This window comes from Schistocerca nitens, chromosome 2 (assembly GCF_023898315.1).
Source record: "Schistocerca nitens isolate TAMUIC-IGC-003100 chromosome 2, iqSchNite1.1, whole genome shotgun sequence".
Lineage (NCBI taxonomy): Eukaryota > Metazoa > Arthropoda > Insecta > Orthoptera > Acrididae > Schistocerca > Schistocerca nitens.
In genome coordinates, this window is record NC_064615.1 from 1,104,026,821 (window position 1) to 1,104,042,758 (window position 15,938).

Consider the following 15,938-nt stretch of genomic DNA (forward strand, 5'->3'; position numbering starts at 1 on the left):
TACTAAGGTATCTGCAGATAGATGAAATAGGGAAAACACACAGGTGGAATATTCTTAACAAATGTATTAAACTTAAACCAATCTCTTCTGACAGGAGGAAGGATCAAACACATTGCTGTTAACAGTGTCAATTCTTGAATATTTAACAAACAAGAAAAATAACTCAGGGCAGAAAGCTGGCAACTCTTTTTCATGTAAGTTTGTGGTGTACTAACACAAGTAATGTTCTTTTGCCAGAGGCTGCCACAGTATCTTGGATCACTGGAACTCTGACTGCAGAAACATTGACTATGAATTTTACACTGCCACAGTCAGTAAGAGACATACACAAGTTAAGGAGCTGAGAGGATGAGCCAAAGTGAAAGTTCAGAAGGGGTGTGCAACAGTATAAGTCTGTCATAGTGTCAATAATCAGCAAGAGAAGTATTATAGAGTTGGGCGGTTACAGAGTCAGACGGCCAGTCACTGTGACGGTCTCCACGTCCTCTCGAAGCTACAGCCACTTCGGAAATTCTGGGACGCAAAGGAAGACACTGAGGGGGACAGTGCAGCAATGGCCCAGAGTGAGTTCCCAATTATTGGAATGGGACTGCATTCGTTGCTTGGCCCAGGAAGTCCACTAGGAGTAAACTCGGCTCTCACGACCCGAGTGCTGGCATAAGTACAGCCCAGCCCTGGTGCTGGGATACAGGTGATCCTACTTTGTCTCATGTGGTCACTGTAAGGTTAAAGTACATTGGACCAGTGATCTCTGACAGCACTTAGGTTGCCATCTGGTGGCAGTGTGGAGTGTGGCAGCCTTTGTCAGTCATCTGTTAGGAAGCCAGCTGTACATGTGTGTCACTGGCAAAGCTTGTGTAGACCCATAATACAGCAATTACGGTGTTCTCAGTGCACAATAAGGTGGTCTTCCCTCACGATCAGACACGCTTGATCAGAACCTCGATGACGAATATGCCTACCATCGTGTTCCTGTGCATTCCATTGTCAGGCCACTGTCGCATCTTAATGCCCTACAAACCTGCATATTTCACAATTTGACAAGCCGCCCAAATGGAGAGCCACAATGGATCCCCTTTCAGACTCTGTCAGGAGCTGATACAATGCCTCCCACGAGTATGCAGAATCTCCATGTCCTTCAGTGATTGCTCTACATCTACCAGACCTGGTAATGACGCTAAATGTGAACAGCACTAATGAACTCTGGTGGCTGTACTGCCTGTCACAGAGTATTGCAACTCCGATCATTTACATTCTCTGCCAATGGCGTGTATGTGCACGAAGTTTTATTGACTTCCAGTGATGTCTTCTGTGTGATGCATTTTTTATGTTGGGAGTGCATTGTTGACAATTCAAGTTTTCTTGGGAAATTGTATTAATTAATTCTCACTAGATTGTCAGTAGAGTCACAGTGTTTCCTGGAAGTTATCATGTTGACAATTCCCCTGCTGACATTCTTCAGTTGTTGGTTGTACTGCCAGATATTGTAGTATTCCTGACAAGATATTTCATTGATGTGACTTATCACCTTCATCAGGTGCTGCCTGAGACTTACTGTCAGATGGAGGTTGTCTGTAATTTGTACCCTCTGCCTTCCCGTTCCATCTACTGTCCACTCCCACTTCAATCCTGCTGCACGTGCAGTCTGTTCCTGCTGGCTCCGTGAATGGATGTCATGCCACCTTATGTTCTGAATGCCACCTGCAACTGCACCCGCAGATCTGTGTGGCCAGTTCCCACTTGGGGCAATCTTGAATATTCTGTTGTCAGTCCATTATTTGCGGTTTCTGTGCTGATGAGTTCTGCAATCATTATGTTTTTAATAGACCCAGTGGAGGGTACCAAGCGTTGCTCAGCTGATAGCCTTTGTCCTGACTAATTAGTTTCCCTTTAGTCAAATCTCAATTGATTCCCTTACTTTGCTGTTCCAGTATCTGGCCTTTTGGACCAGGATTCTCCTATCTTCGTAGCTTCTGGAACAATTGAGTTCTAAACAGTGTTCAGAAATGTCTGACTTGGTTACTCTCCACCAGTCAATATCAAAGAACTACTGGAGAATGTTAGAGATGACCTTGGCATATGAAAGACAGGAATTTATAGTATGTCTTGCCAATATGGAAGGTATCAACGTGGAATGTCATATTTTGGAGCCACTACAAGACGCGTTGACATCAGATGCCCAGAACACCAGTGCCACATGCATCTGCAACAAGAAACTTCATTAGCCTTTGCTAAAAACTATTTGTAACTTGATCATTCCACGAGATCTGTAGGGTCAAGGATCCTGTCCCAGACAACCAGGTATAGGAACAGTGTAGTGAGGAAGTTGATCAAAATTCAACTAACGGAGAAGCGACCAATCTGGACATGGGCTGTCAGCTGAGTAAAGCTTGGGATTCACCACTAGTTTTATTAAAAATTCAGTGAATGTGAATTAGCTTGGACTGAAACCAGAACACTGGGGGGCAGTGCCTGCAGGTACAGACAGTAGTCAAATGTCAGGTGATACAGTCATCTGTGGGTTGTGCCTAAAGGAACAGGCTGTGGATGGACATGTACAAATTATGGACTTGCTACATCCAGTGGTCAGTCTCGGGTATCACCTGATGAAGGCTGTGAGTCACTTCAATGAAATATCATGTCTGCGATACTAAAGTACCTGGCAGCACAGCTGACAACCCAAGAATGCTAGCACATTAACAGGAAAGCCTGAAGACTTACAATATACCTGATGATCATTTTCAGCTGAAGATGCTGAGCTTGAAAATTGTTGAGACATTGCTTGGAAAAGACTCATTCATACAAGATGTGGGGCTGTTATAAATGTTCAGCATGTAGTCATATTTACAGTTTAATCTGTGAGGTAAATGTAAAATGACTTGTTCCACATCATTACAATTTGTCCTGCAAAGTGATCCATGGAACATGAAACTATCTTGCTACAAAGCTGATCACTTCCATTCCATAGCTTAAAGGTAATTTTCTAGTCTCATAACTTCAACCAAGAAGGATTGTTTGTGGGCAGGTACTTTGAAGGTGTTAAATTATGTTTTTACTACTAAGTGTGCTGTGATATTTCCTTTTATTTACAGAGAAGGAGGCTGCAGTGATGAGCTGAGTACATACAGCATGGTTGCTGGTGTGTGGTCGTGTATGTATTCCCTGGGGTAAGATCATATTTAATGTCCTTACAATATTTACTAACTCAATGAGAATGAGAATGTTGTGAAGTAAGCACTGTTTATTTTATCTTCTGTAGGAAAGCTAACAAATCGTGCTGCATTTAGCAATGACAAAACCACTATTTTTTCACTTTTGTATTTGTCACATAGTAGCAGGGCAATAACCTGGTCACAATTTCGCAATTACTTTTATTGAAAGTGTGTGAATTAAACATTATACTGTTATTCGATTATTTTATTATTATCTCCTGCCTATTAAATATTTTCCTCAAGTTATCTCCATTTTTATCATCTAGCATAAAGTCAAGTGTTCAGTTAGAGTTCTGACTCATTATCATCATCATCACCACCATCATCATTGTCATATACCCATTGACAAGTTCCTGATGCCATTCCTATCTTCATCTCATCCTGTTCCAGGCCAGTTGCTTCAAAACTGGTGTCTTCCTCTTTTTACTTCAATCAGCCAATTTATTTTTCTCCTTCCTATTTTCTTCTGTCCTTTCTCTGTATTTTTGATAGCAGCTATTGGAATTCTTTTTTCTCAAAGTATATGTCCCATCCAGTTTTCTTTCATTTTCTTGGTAGGTTGAGGTGGTTTGCTTTACGCTTTCCATTCCTCCACTCGTCGTCACTTTATACACCCATTTTATTTAATCCATTCTCTTTCAAACCCAAATCTTGAATGCTGCCTTTTTTCCTCTTTCTCTCTTCTTTAGTGTCCAGATTCACAGATGTACTGAAAAACACTCCACACAAAGCATTTAACCAAGATTTTCTTTAATCACAACCCATTTTTCTACATAACAAGTGTTTCTTCTTATTAAAAGCCTGTCTTGCCATTGCAGTTCTTGATCATATTTCTTTCTCACTCATGCAGTTATCAGTTAGTATTCCCCCCAAATATCTGTACTGTGCATCCAGTACATTTGACCTTCTGTTTTTACTTTCATATTTTTATTGCCCACTGCTGTCATCACCATAGTTTTCTTTGTGTTGATTCTCATTCAGTATTCTTGCAATCCTCCTTCAAGTCTAGATCTATTTTTTGAAGACATATCATTTTACCTCCAAGTAGTATCACATCATCTGCAAGTCTGACACAACTGATCTTACTCCTATTACCGAGCAAGGTGTCGCAGTGGTTAGCACACTGGACTTGCATTCGGGAAGACAACAGTTCAATCCCACCTCCGGCCATCCTGATTTAGGTTTTCCATGATTTCCCTAAATCGTTCGAGGCAAATGCCAGGATGGTTCCTTTGAAAGGGGATGGCTGACTTACTTCCCCATCCTTCTGTAATCTGATGAGACTGATGACCTCACTGTTTGGTCTCCTCCCCCAAACAACCCAACTCTTACTCCTAACCCCTCTACGTTGTCAAATATATTGCAAAAACCTGTGCACCCCAATCATTTACAAAATGTATTACCACCTAATCCAAAGTTGTGAATTCAAGTGTTTTAACGAATATGAGTTCAATTGCAAGAATTTTGAAAAGTATCCACATATGTCTGTTTTTTGTTTGAAATGTTTTAATGTATTCATAGCCTTATATTATTTGAATGTGGGCAATCATTTTAAAATGTGGAATGTTTTATAAGTTGATGTATCACCACTTCTAGTTTATGATGAAACTCACTGATTTTATTCATAGAAATCTCAAAGATTTTCATCAAAGCTATTTCTGTCACAAAAAATCTTCTGTTACAGCTTGATCCCTTATTTTTTTTCTTTTCTGCTGCAATATGTTAATCCATTTGTGTTTAAATTTTGTGATGACCTTCTGCCTTTTCACTTATCTTCATCATTTCCCAGTCTATTAGCTTGACCTTTCCTTTCTTACCTTCAGGCTCTGCCTGACATATACTCTACTGTGCCAGCTCTTCATCTTTTTCAGACTTCCAGGTAGTGAATTCTGTGGCAAATTGTTCATTTGGAAGATGAACTATTCATTAATCTTTTTTCTTCCCTTGCTCAAGAGAGAATTCGTTATGTTGTTCTGACAAATTTGGATGATGTCTGTTGATGCATTTGTATTTTTCTTACCTCATTTGTAAGTTTGTTTGTTGCTTCAGAGAACACAGCCTGAGCCTGTTTTAACTCATTAATATCTTTAGAAATTTTGTTAACCATACCACTCTGCGACTCAGAAAATTCTTTTTCTATTGGTACATTAATGTCAGAAACCTCCTTCACTAATGGAGTTTTAATTTCCTTTTCACTGTCAGATTCATGACCACCATTGCACTGAAGCACATTGACTACACTGACAAAATTTGCAACATGTCTTGGATCTTTTTGACAGTGTTACATTTTTCTTTCTAGAAACAGACCCTGCAAAAACTTAATTAATCATATGTGATGCTGATGAAATACCTTGAACCTCCTAAAGACTTTTTTCCCATGGCACCATGCAGATCTGCATGGATTACTTCCCCATGTACAAAGTTGAGTGTTGTAAATCCCTGTACACTTCACGAGAATGGCTATACTCATCATATCAACATTTGTAGAACTAGGATGGCCAATGTTCTTGTCAAAGACTCTGCCAAAGTGTTTATTGGTAGAAACACTCAATAGTGCTGTTTACATTCATAATCAAACTGAGTCTAATAGTGTTCATGAAAAGACACCATACCAGTTGTTAACATGGAAGAATGCTCATATGAATATACTGCATATTTTTAAGATCAAATTTTATGTGTAGAAGAGATATTCAACTCTGAAACAGGGAGCAAATGTGGAAACCCAAGCATTTTATTGAATATTTGTTAGCAGACATAAATAAATTAAGTAACTGTCCTGAAGCAATCAGGTCACCTGGCTGGAGTAGTTGGAAATCAGTAATGAGAGAAGAAATTACGTCATTGTAGAAAAATTCTGTATGGACTTTGACAGAATTAACAGTAGGTTGCAAGGAATTAACAGCAGGTTGCAAGGTTATCTTTAATTATTGGATTTTTTTGTGTCAAGCAATATGTTAATAGGGAAATTTACAACAGTGTTAAGTATTGCTGCTGATTAAGGTTTATAGTTAGCACAGTCTGATGTGAATTCAGCATTTCTAAGTGGTCTGCTAAAGGAAGTAGTATACATGGAACAGCATAAATGCTTTCATGATGGCATGACCAGGGTATGCAAACTCTCTTGATGTATTATCATTTAACCCCTTAATATAAAATCCTGAGTTACCTTGTTTTTATTATTTTGACAGTGACTTAAAATCGTGAGTATACTTTGGCAACGTATATGTAATCTTAATTTTCATGGCATGTAAATACTGATGGTCCGTTATGGGGAAGCAATAATTCCTCTTACTGCTTGAGCATACTCATGCCCACTCAAAACTTTACCCAAACTCTCTTTAGCAAATATTGCAGACGGTGTCTCAAGCCACTTCCTACCGTTATTATACAAATGCAACCCAAGGACAGTAGAAGGTGAAACCCACCTAATCATACAGTGATATGTTCTGAATCACTGCCACACTTCTTACATTATCCATCGTCTTCAAATAACATAGCTGATCAACAGTGACAAAACACCACTTTTGACCATGTTTTATGAGTATTTTTCAATGCTGTTAGAAGAGATGTATATAACGTGTCGTACAAAGTTGGAAGATAATTTAAGAATGGGAGGCACATTATTTTTGAATGAACCAACTGTTGGTGAGAATTTCTTACACTTTTCATAAAGCCACAGAATCTTATATCCAGAGAGCTATACCTTCAAGGACTCAGGGTTGTTGAAATTGAGGTCCTTTATATTAATACTGTTTAACCCATCATCATTTGCTTTTTTACAGGTGATCAGCTAAAGTACACCAACTGTAGATAAAAATTCAGGAGTTGAACATCTTCTTTCCGAATCACTGTTCTTGTCAGACTCCATAGCTGTGAAGAGAGTGACTGCCATGATTCCTCCCATGGAATGGAAAGTATTCAACCCATCAGTCATGCAGAAGTTAAAATTGGCATTATCAAAGATGAAATGGGTGAATCCTTCACTGGCTATGTTAGGAATCTCAGGTCATGCAGTCAAGGACGTGTCAAATAGGGATCTTCCATATGTGGAGCTGCAAATCCAATTGCACTAAGAGTGTCGACAATAAGTTTTGATCCGAATCTTATGTACATGAATGTACTGGGCCTAATCAATAGTGAAGATCGAAATAACCATGGTCTTACTGCAGAAGTCACTGCATGCGACACAGCAACACACTTTTTTTCTATTTATGTAGAGAACTTGATTTGTTTTTCAAAATCAACAACTCAGAGAAAAGGGCCAATGATTCATAGATCACTGATTAGACATGTGATGAGATATAACCAGTTGGGGGTATTGTGATGAATTATCGACCTGAGTACAGATGTCCTCACGAAGTATATCTGCAGCAGTACATACAATTCTCAGATGCTCTTCCTGTGGATCTGATAGCTTGCTGCCATAAAAACTATCAGATAGAATCTTGCAGCATGTTCTTTTGAAACACATTACTAAGTTCTTTTACTGTCTAGCAACAAACATTACTAAGTTCTTTTACTGTCTATCAACAATTGTCATTCTTCAACATACTTCTGGAAGAGGTGGGTTTTTATGGTCCTTACATCTGCCACCCAGCAATTCATCATATGGTTCTTTAAGGCCTGCAAAAAAACAAATTCCTCCACCCCTGATTGGCTGGTAAAAATTCCTCTGACAAAAGCTATGATATTGAGCACCTTTAGCACAAACATCCTCAAAAAAGGTACTTTCCAAGTCTTTGCAAGCCCAATCATCACCTTGCTGTTTCAGCTACCCCATTGCTTAATTCAAGTTTCATCACTTTATGAACAAGTGTGCAAAGTTTCTCCCAATTGATATCAATTTTTTCGCCACAATAAAAGTAATGTTTTTTAAAACCAAATGCTTTCTTGTATGATGGAAGATTCAGCATTGGCAGTGCAGGGCCTTTTGTCAAAGACGATCTAATCAGCTTTGTCTTATTGTACTTCTTCAGACGAGCAGTGTCCACTCCAACTTCAGCCATACCAGTTAATAACTTGTCATGTGTTGTGATTTTCCTATCTTTACTGGATAGTAGAAATATTTCAAGTCCATTATGTTTCATTTTAACCACATCATCATCTGCCATGTTGCCATCACATATAAAACACACCTCCTTGTGATTTGGAGCACTCATTTTAAATGCACTGACTGCACAAAAAAGTAAATTCATATGAGGAAATGTGAATTTGCAAGACTCAAGGAGTTTTGAATATGTCCCTTTTGCAATGCACGAAGACTGGGTGTGGCTAACAATGGAAACAATAACAAAAGAACAGAGGGGATGGCAGCCTTGGCTGTTTATGACATGTCAGTTAAGAGAGATTTATATGTACCTCTACACCTGATGGTGGGACAGATCTTTGTATTGCTATTGGAATCCTCATTTTGATGAATGAAGTTGACTTACAAAAACCAACAAAATGGAATTACTTTGGTTTTTAAAGTGCATGAACACTTGATAGTGCCTAAAACTGAGAAACTAGATGCTTTTGTAACATGAAATTTCATGCTCTACAACTTTGATAACTTAACATTTGTCATTTGGAGTTACTGTTTTTGAGTTACAGGTGTTGGAACCGACTTTTTAGCCAAGTTGTTAAAACGACTGAACTTTGACAACTGATTGTGGCCATACGGCTGCACCAATTTTGATATTTAAGTAGGTCATTCGACACAAAATTTAATGCTGTTTCATTTTAGTAATGGTAACATTTTCAGCAGCATGCATAGTTTCCAAGCAATAGGCAAAAATCTGAAAAAAAAAAGCAGCAAAATTCTGTGGTCTTTTGCCACAAAGAGTTGTCCCAAGGGTTTTGAAAGTCAGAAACTTGGATTCCACATACTCTCAACTACACACATAAGATAAAAATAAAATATTCCACCTCTTTTTTGCAAGCAAAGGTGTAGTAACACGGTTCACATTTTCCGTCGCACTTCACTCGTAGACCGGGAAATGTTTTCTAGGCATGCCCGTTGTGAACTGAGTGGGCATGGCCTGTGCTGCCTGAGTTGTTGTTGTTCCACCGGCAGAGGTCGCCGCCGAATTCTCGCGTGCCCTCTGGTGGACGGGACTCTGCTTGCGGCAACTACCGTCCATGACGCGCCGTGCCGATGTGCGCCTCCCATGATCTTTCTGGTGGCTACTGCACTCCTCCTCCTTTGGGGGGTGAAGCCACTGTGATCCACTGCGTCGGAAGGTGGAGTGTCGGGCAGGGGCAATGACCTCCACGTCCATCGGAAGGCTGGAGTCGAGGGGATCTGCCAACCCTCGAGCCGTAACCTTTGAATACGGCTGGAAGTGACCCACACGAAGAGGCCCCTGTCGTCCCACCACCGATTGCGAGGGAGGCCGGCTCTCACTGGGGGATCTCGAACGATGGCGATGCTGGTGCTGGAGCTACTGGAGGCTGCCAAGGCTGAGAACCATCGCAGTGCGGCGGAGTCAAAGCGGGGAGGGGCGGTAATGTCCCCTGAGAAACCAACACGGGTACCGGCAATGGGGAAGCCGGTGCCCGAGGGGTCGGAGGGTGGGTGCCCAAACGTGGACGTAGCTGATATTGGTGACAACGTACCTCCCGGTCCTCCGCCTGCAAGGTATAGAGCCGGTGGCCATTTCGGCGTAGGACCACCGCCGGTATCCAACGTGGATTGCGACCAAACCCATGTGCCCAGACTGACATACCCGGTGGAAAGCCAGGTACTCCGTTTTGCGAAGACGGGCGAGGACCAGGCCGGAGGAGGTGCAGCAGAGTCCTAGGTTGGCGCCCGTGGAGGATCTCTGCGGGGCTGCGTTCTCCCATTGGTGTGGTACAGTATGCTGTCAGGAAAAACGTCAATGCCTCCTCCGCAGGAAATTCATGCACATACTTTTTCATCTGTGTCTTAAATGTGCGCACCATGTGCTCGGCTTCCCCATTCAATTGTGAATGAAAGGGGGGAGAGCAAACGTGCCAAATACCGAAGCGCCTACAAAAAACCCGGAAGGTCTGCGAAATAAACTGAGGTCCATTGTCCGAGACCAGGGTGACTGGCAGACCTTCCACAGAAAATATTTTTGCTAGTGCCTGGATTGCAACTTCTGAAGTGGTTGAGGAGCAGCGAACCACATATGGGAACCGGGAATAAGCATCAATGACAATGAGCCAAAAGCCATTGAGAAACGGGCCTGCAAAATCGATGTGAACACGTTCCCATGCCTGGGTTGCAGGCGGCCATGAAGAGAACGCTGACCTGGGAGATGCCTGTTGGCTCGCACACTGGGAACAGGCAGCCACCAAGTGCTCAATTTCCCTGTCAACACTGGGCCAGTACACATGTCTGCGAGCCAAGGTTTTAGTACGGGAAACACCCCAGTGCCCCTCATGTAATAACGTGAGGACTTCCCTTCACAAACTTGAAGGAACAACCACGCGAGGAGCTGTATCATCAGTAGCCAGAAGGAGAACTCCTTCCAAGATGGAGAGGCGGCCTCGTAGAACAAAATAATTACGAAGAGGGTCCGAGGCCTGGCCTGGAGGTCGGGATGACGACTCCTGCTGAATGAGGTGAACTACTTGCCGCAGAACCGGGTCAGCTACCGTTTCCCTGGCGACTCTAGAACTAGTGATCGGGAAGCCATCAACTGCTTGGCGGGACGCCACATCCAAATGAAAACACACAATCTTCTCTCGATCGAACTTAGGATCCGGGCCCACCGGAAGACGGGAAAGAGCATCTGCATTGGCATGCTGTCCGGTAGGGCGAAAATGAATGTCATAATGGTACTTAGAGAGGAACAAGGCCCAGCGCTGTAGTCTGTGGGCCGCCCTATCCGGAATCTGAGAGGCGGGGCCAAATAATGATATTAACGGCTTATGGTCAGTGATTAACTGAAACATCGTGCCGTACAAGAAAGGGTGAAACTTGGTAACAGCGTAGACAGTGGCCAAAGCCTCTTTTTCCACCTGGGAGTAATGGGTCTGTGCGGGACTAAGAGTTTTAGACGCAAACGCCAGTGGCTGCTCGGAACCATACTGCGAAGCATCTGTAGCCAGGACCAACGGCTTATGGGGGTCAAAAGTAGCCAAACAAGGCGCTGACGTGAGGAGGCCCTTCTACGTGGTGCACGCTCGCTCGCATGCAGGTGACCAATCAAAAGGAACAACCTTGCGCAGAAGGCAGTACAGGGGGCGGGCTATGGTGGTAGCCCAGGGAATGAACCGGTGGTAATAGGCAATCTTGCCTAAAAAAGCTTGTAACTCCTTCAGCGAAGCGGGCCGAGGAAGGTCGATGATACCTTGGACCAAACTTCCCAGCGGCTGGACGGCATGCCGAGAAATGGTGTAGCTCACATACTTAATGGATGGTTGGAAGAAGTTTGACTTATGCAGGTTGCAACACAAGCCCACGGACCTGAATTTGAGGAAGAGGGTGCGAAGGTTGTGCAAGTGTTCCTTCTTGCTGCGGCCTGTGACAATTATGTCATCCGGGTAAGTAATACAATGAGGGATTGTCGACGTGACGTGCTCAAGATAACGCTGGAATATCGCTGGGGCACTGGATCTTCCAAAGGCCAACCGCTGGTATTGGTAAATGCCAAACGGGGTGTTGACGACCGCCAGCCGTTTGGAGTCCTCATCAAGTGGTATCTGATGATAAGCCTCCGAAAGATCGATTTTCGAAAAATATTGGCCTCCCGCCACGGCGGAGAACAATTCATCAGCATGAGACAAAGGATAGGTGTCCACCACCAATTGGGAATTAATGGTGGCCTTGAAATCACCACAAAGACGTAATTGTCCCGAGGGTTTCCTGGCAATAACGAGGGGCGAAGCCCACTCACTAGAAGAAATGGGAAGAACTACCCCTTGGGCTGTCAGCCGGTCTAGCTCTTCTTTTACCTGAGGGTGGAGAGCAAAGGGTATCTGCCTCGCGCGTAGAAAATGCGGGCAAGCCGACGTCTTCAATGTTAAGTGAGCTTCAAAGTCTGAAACACGCCCAGGCCCTCCTCAAAGATATCCGGAAAGTCAGAGATCAAAGATTCCAATGATTGATAGGAAACGTCTTCAGAGACCAACTGTATGGTGTCAGCGATAGAAAAATCGAAAGCTTGAAAGGCATCCAAGCCAAAAAGATTAGCGGAGCTCGCATCACTGACAACGATAAAGTAATAGGCTGAGTGACCGATTTGTACGTCACATCGGTAGTGAATTGACCCAGTAGGGGAATGAACTGTTTACCATAACGCCGTAGATGCCGGTAAACTGGCGCCAACGGGGGCGACCCAAGGTCGGAGTAAGTTTGTGCATTCAACAAAGAAACTGCCGCGCCCGTATCTACTTGCAGTTGTAGTCGGCGCGAACGAACCGACACCTTGATAAAGAGTTTGTGTGCCGATGTGTCAGGAGCCTGGCCCAATGAAACTTCCTGAATGTCAATGTCCATGTCCTCTGTACCTGCTTCCTTTGATTCTTTTGAGGCTGAGCGGCAAACTTTAGCAATGTGTCCTTTTTTTATTACATTTGCGACAAATGGCCCAACGCTGGGGGCACTCTGACCGATCATGATGTATATAGCACGACGCACAGGACGGTAACAGGGACCGGCAGCCAGAACTCTGTTTACGCGCCATGTGGGAGCGGCCGTAACGGCCGGATTGTACCGCTCGCACGTCGTCCACCCCAGACGCAGTGGATGCGGCCGCGCCGCCCTGAACCGCCACGACATCGCACCATGCTTCCAACTGTTGACCTGCGGCATGAGAGACTTTATATGATTGAGCAATGGACAGGACTTCCTCAAGGGAAGGGTCTTCTAACTGCAGGGCCCGTTGCCGGACCACCCTATCAGGCGCCGAACGAACAATGACGTCGCGCACCATAACGTGGGCATACGATTCTCACGACTGCTCCGTGACAAAATGACGCTTGCGACTAAGACCGTGCAGGGTAGCGGCCCACGCCCGGTAAGACTGATGGGGCTGTTTCTTGCATTGATAGAACTCGACCCTAGCCACCACAACATGAGTGCGACGGCGATAATATGAAGACAGCAATGAACAGAAAGCATCAAAAGACAAGGACGAGGGTTCCTGCAATGCTGCTAGCTGCCGCAAAACTAGATACAGCGAGGGAGATATCCAAGACAAGAAAAAAGCACGACATACCTCCGCATCGGCAACATGAAATGCCTGGAAATGCTGCCGAAGGCGATGTTCATATGCGTCCCAATCCTCCGCCATCTCGTCATACGGGGGAAAGGGAGGAGGGAAGGGCGCTGGAGCAGACTGCGTGGAGAGCAACGCCGGAAGCACTTGTTTCATGGTGGCCATGAGCTCCGTCTGCTGCTCAACCAAAACCCGCACTAAATCCTCCATGCCGCGGATAAGCTGCGAAACCGGAATGATGACGCAACACGCGAGAGAACGACCCTACTTGTCGCCAATTGTGTAGTAACACGGTTCACGTTTTCTGTCGCACTTCACTCGTAGACCGGGAAATGGTTCCTAGGCTTGCCCGATGTGAACTGAGTGGGCACGGCCCGTGCTACCTGAGTTATTGTTGTTGTTGTTGTTGTTCCGCCGGCAGAGGTCGCGGCCGAATTCTCGCGTGCCCTCTGGTGGACGGGACACTACTTGCGGCAACTACCGTCCGTGACACGTCATGCCGATGTGTGCCTCCCACGATCTTTTTGGTGGCTACTGCAAAAGGACCTTTTTTGTGACACCAATACTGGAGTACTTGCTATGCTTCTATATGTTTCCACTTTATATGAGATTTTGTTCTGGAAATCATATGAGCATTTGTGTTCAGGGTCACACATTTGTGGTGGGCAAAGTGTTGGAGTAACTCTTTTGTTACTGTTTTACTGCCTCATCATGTCTATGTGATAAATGATGTTTTTATTCCATTTTGCTGCATACATAGTATCAACAGAATAGTACATCATATTTTTATTACTCATACAGTTTTATTCTATTTACCTATGTAAATCAGCTTTTGTATATGTATTTATCTCATTATCTTCATTCTGCGTGAGTTCTTTACTGTTAACATGGTTTTACTAGTTTATCTTTGTTGCTATTGTGTACATGTAATGTTTTGTATATCCTGTACACTTGTCTAAGGCTAAGTAAAGGAAGTCAATACTACACAAATAGATCATTAATAAATGACTCCCCTCATATCTTGCTTGATTCATACATATAATCTGGCACTCGACAATAAAACATTCTAAAATCACAACAAATAGAACTACCCAATGAACAACAGTGAGATTAAGGCTTGTCATTATATTATTGGGTCACATCAAGCCATGTCCTTGTTTATTCAGTGCTGTCAACCTATGAAGCAGAAAAAAATTGCCCCTGATTACTGACTCACTCTCACACACCTGACTCTGCAAACCACCTGATAGTGTCTACTACAGCAGGTACTACTCTCATTCCCCCTTTTTTCACCCTCAGACTGTCAATAGATGAAAGGAGGTGACAACAAATCATTATAGAATTCATATATCTGCCAAGTAACTACAAATGTAATGATATAAAAAAGTAGAATTGTACCTAGAAGAACATGCTGCAAGTGGTGATTTGTCAATATTACAAATGGCACTGGTAAGCAAAGGTTATGGTTTTATTGGCAGAGTGAAGTTCTCTCATTGGTTATTTGCACATGTCTATAATTATGAATAGAATTATTATATTGATGGATTTTACAACTATATTCATTAGAGTACTGAGGAAAAAAGATCATATTGCTTTTAATAGTGCATACAATGGAACAGGAACAACTGTGTGCCTGTAGATATAGTTTTTTATCTTTTCATAAATAGTTACTTCCAGATTTATAAATTCCATAATGATTCATTGTCTTCTCTGGCTGCTTGAAATCCAATTGCTGCATTGTGAAAGCTCATGCAAGTGCATAGTAAAACAAGATAAATGCAGAGTATATCTTTTTTTTACTACTTTCCCACTTTACTGCTTCATCCACAAATGGTGTGTGGTAATCTTAAATGTTGTAACATTCAATTGCAGAAAGAGAGATTCATTCTGGAAGTATAAGTCATTGTTTCTAAAACCATAAATTTAATTTTATTTCTTAATGTCCCAATCAACTTCTGTGGGGAAGGAGGGTGTTGTGGTAATTTCTCATCTTATATTTGTGTGAAGAAATGAAACTCCCTGGAAGACTGTAACTGAGTGCACGATTCAAACTCTGAACCTCACCTTCCACAGGCAGTGCTCACATTTTCTGTAAAATACGTGATTCCAAGGTTGAGTTCAGTCTGGCACACCAATTTAATTTGCTTGAAAGTTCAAAACAGCACACACATTGTTTCAAAGTGAAAAGTTTCATGACATGTACAAGATTTTTTAATTTCACTTTCTTAGTTGCCAGGTACAGGTTGGTTTGTTTAAATATTTACTGTAATTAATATGACAGATTCAAAAAAATAAAAAAAATTCTGATAGTTTTTATTCTGAAATAGTTTCATGTTTGCTATATGTGAATAATACTCAATTTCCTTTTGTTCAGGGAAGTTATGGGGCCTTCTGTAGGTGGTACTGTTATGGAGTACTATGGCTTCCCTATCTGTTCAACTGTTATGGCTGGGCTCTCATTGCTGTTGGTGAGTTATAGCTGTAAGAGAATACTCTAACTTTTTGTGATTTTTGCAAAAATGAACAATAAAGAGTAAACAGGTTACAAAAGAACAAT

At 42.6% G+C, this 15,938-nt stretch overlaps 1 protein-coding gene across 1 annotated transcript in view; it reads left to right on the top strand.

Moving 5' to 3' along the window:
* LOC126235573 (MFS-type transporter SLC18B1-like) overlaps window positions 1-15,938 on the top strand; it is a 331,857-nt gene that overhangs the window by 278,000 nt on the left and 37,919 nt on the right. Inside the window, exons 10-11 of the mRNA XM_049944291.1 lie at window positions 3,093-3,167; window positions 15,756-15,849. Of these exons, the coding sequence (XP_049800248.1) occupies window positions 3,093-3,167; window positions 15,756-15,849 (169 nt within the window). The remainder of the gene's footprint in view (window positions 1-3,092; window positions 3,168-15,755; window positions 15,850-15,938) is intronic.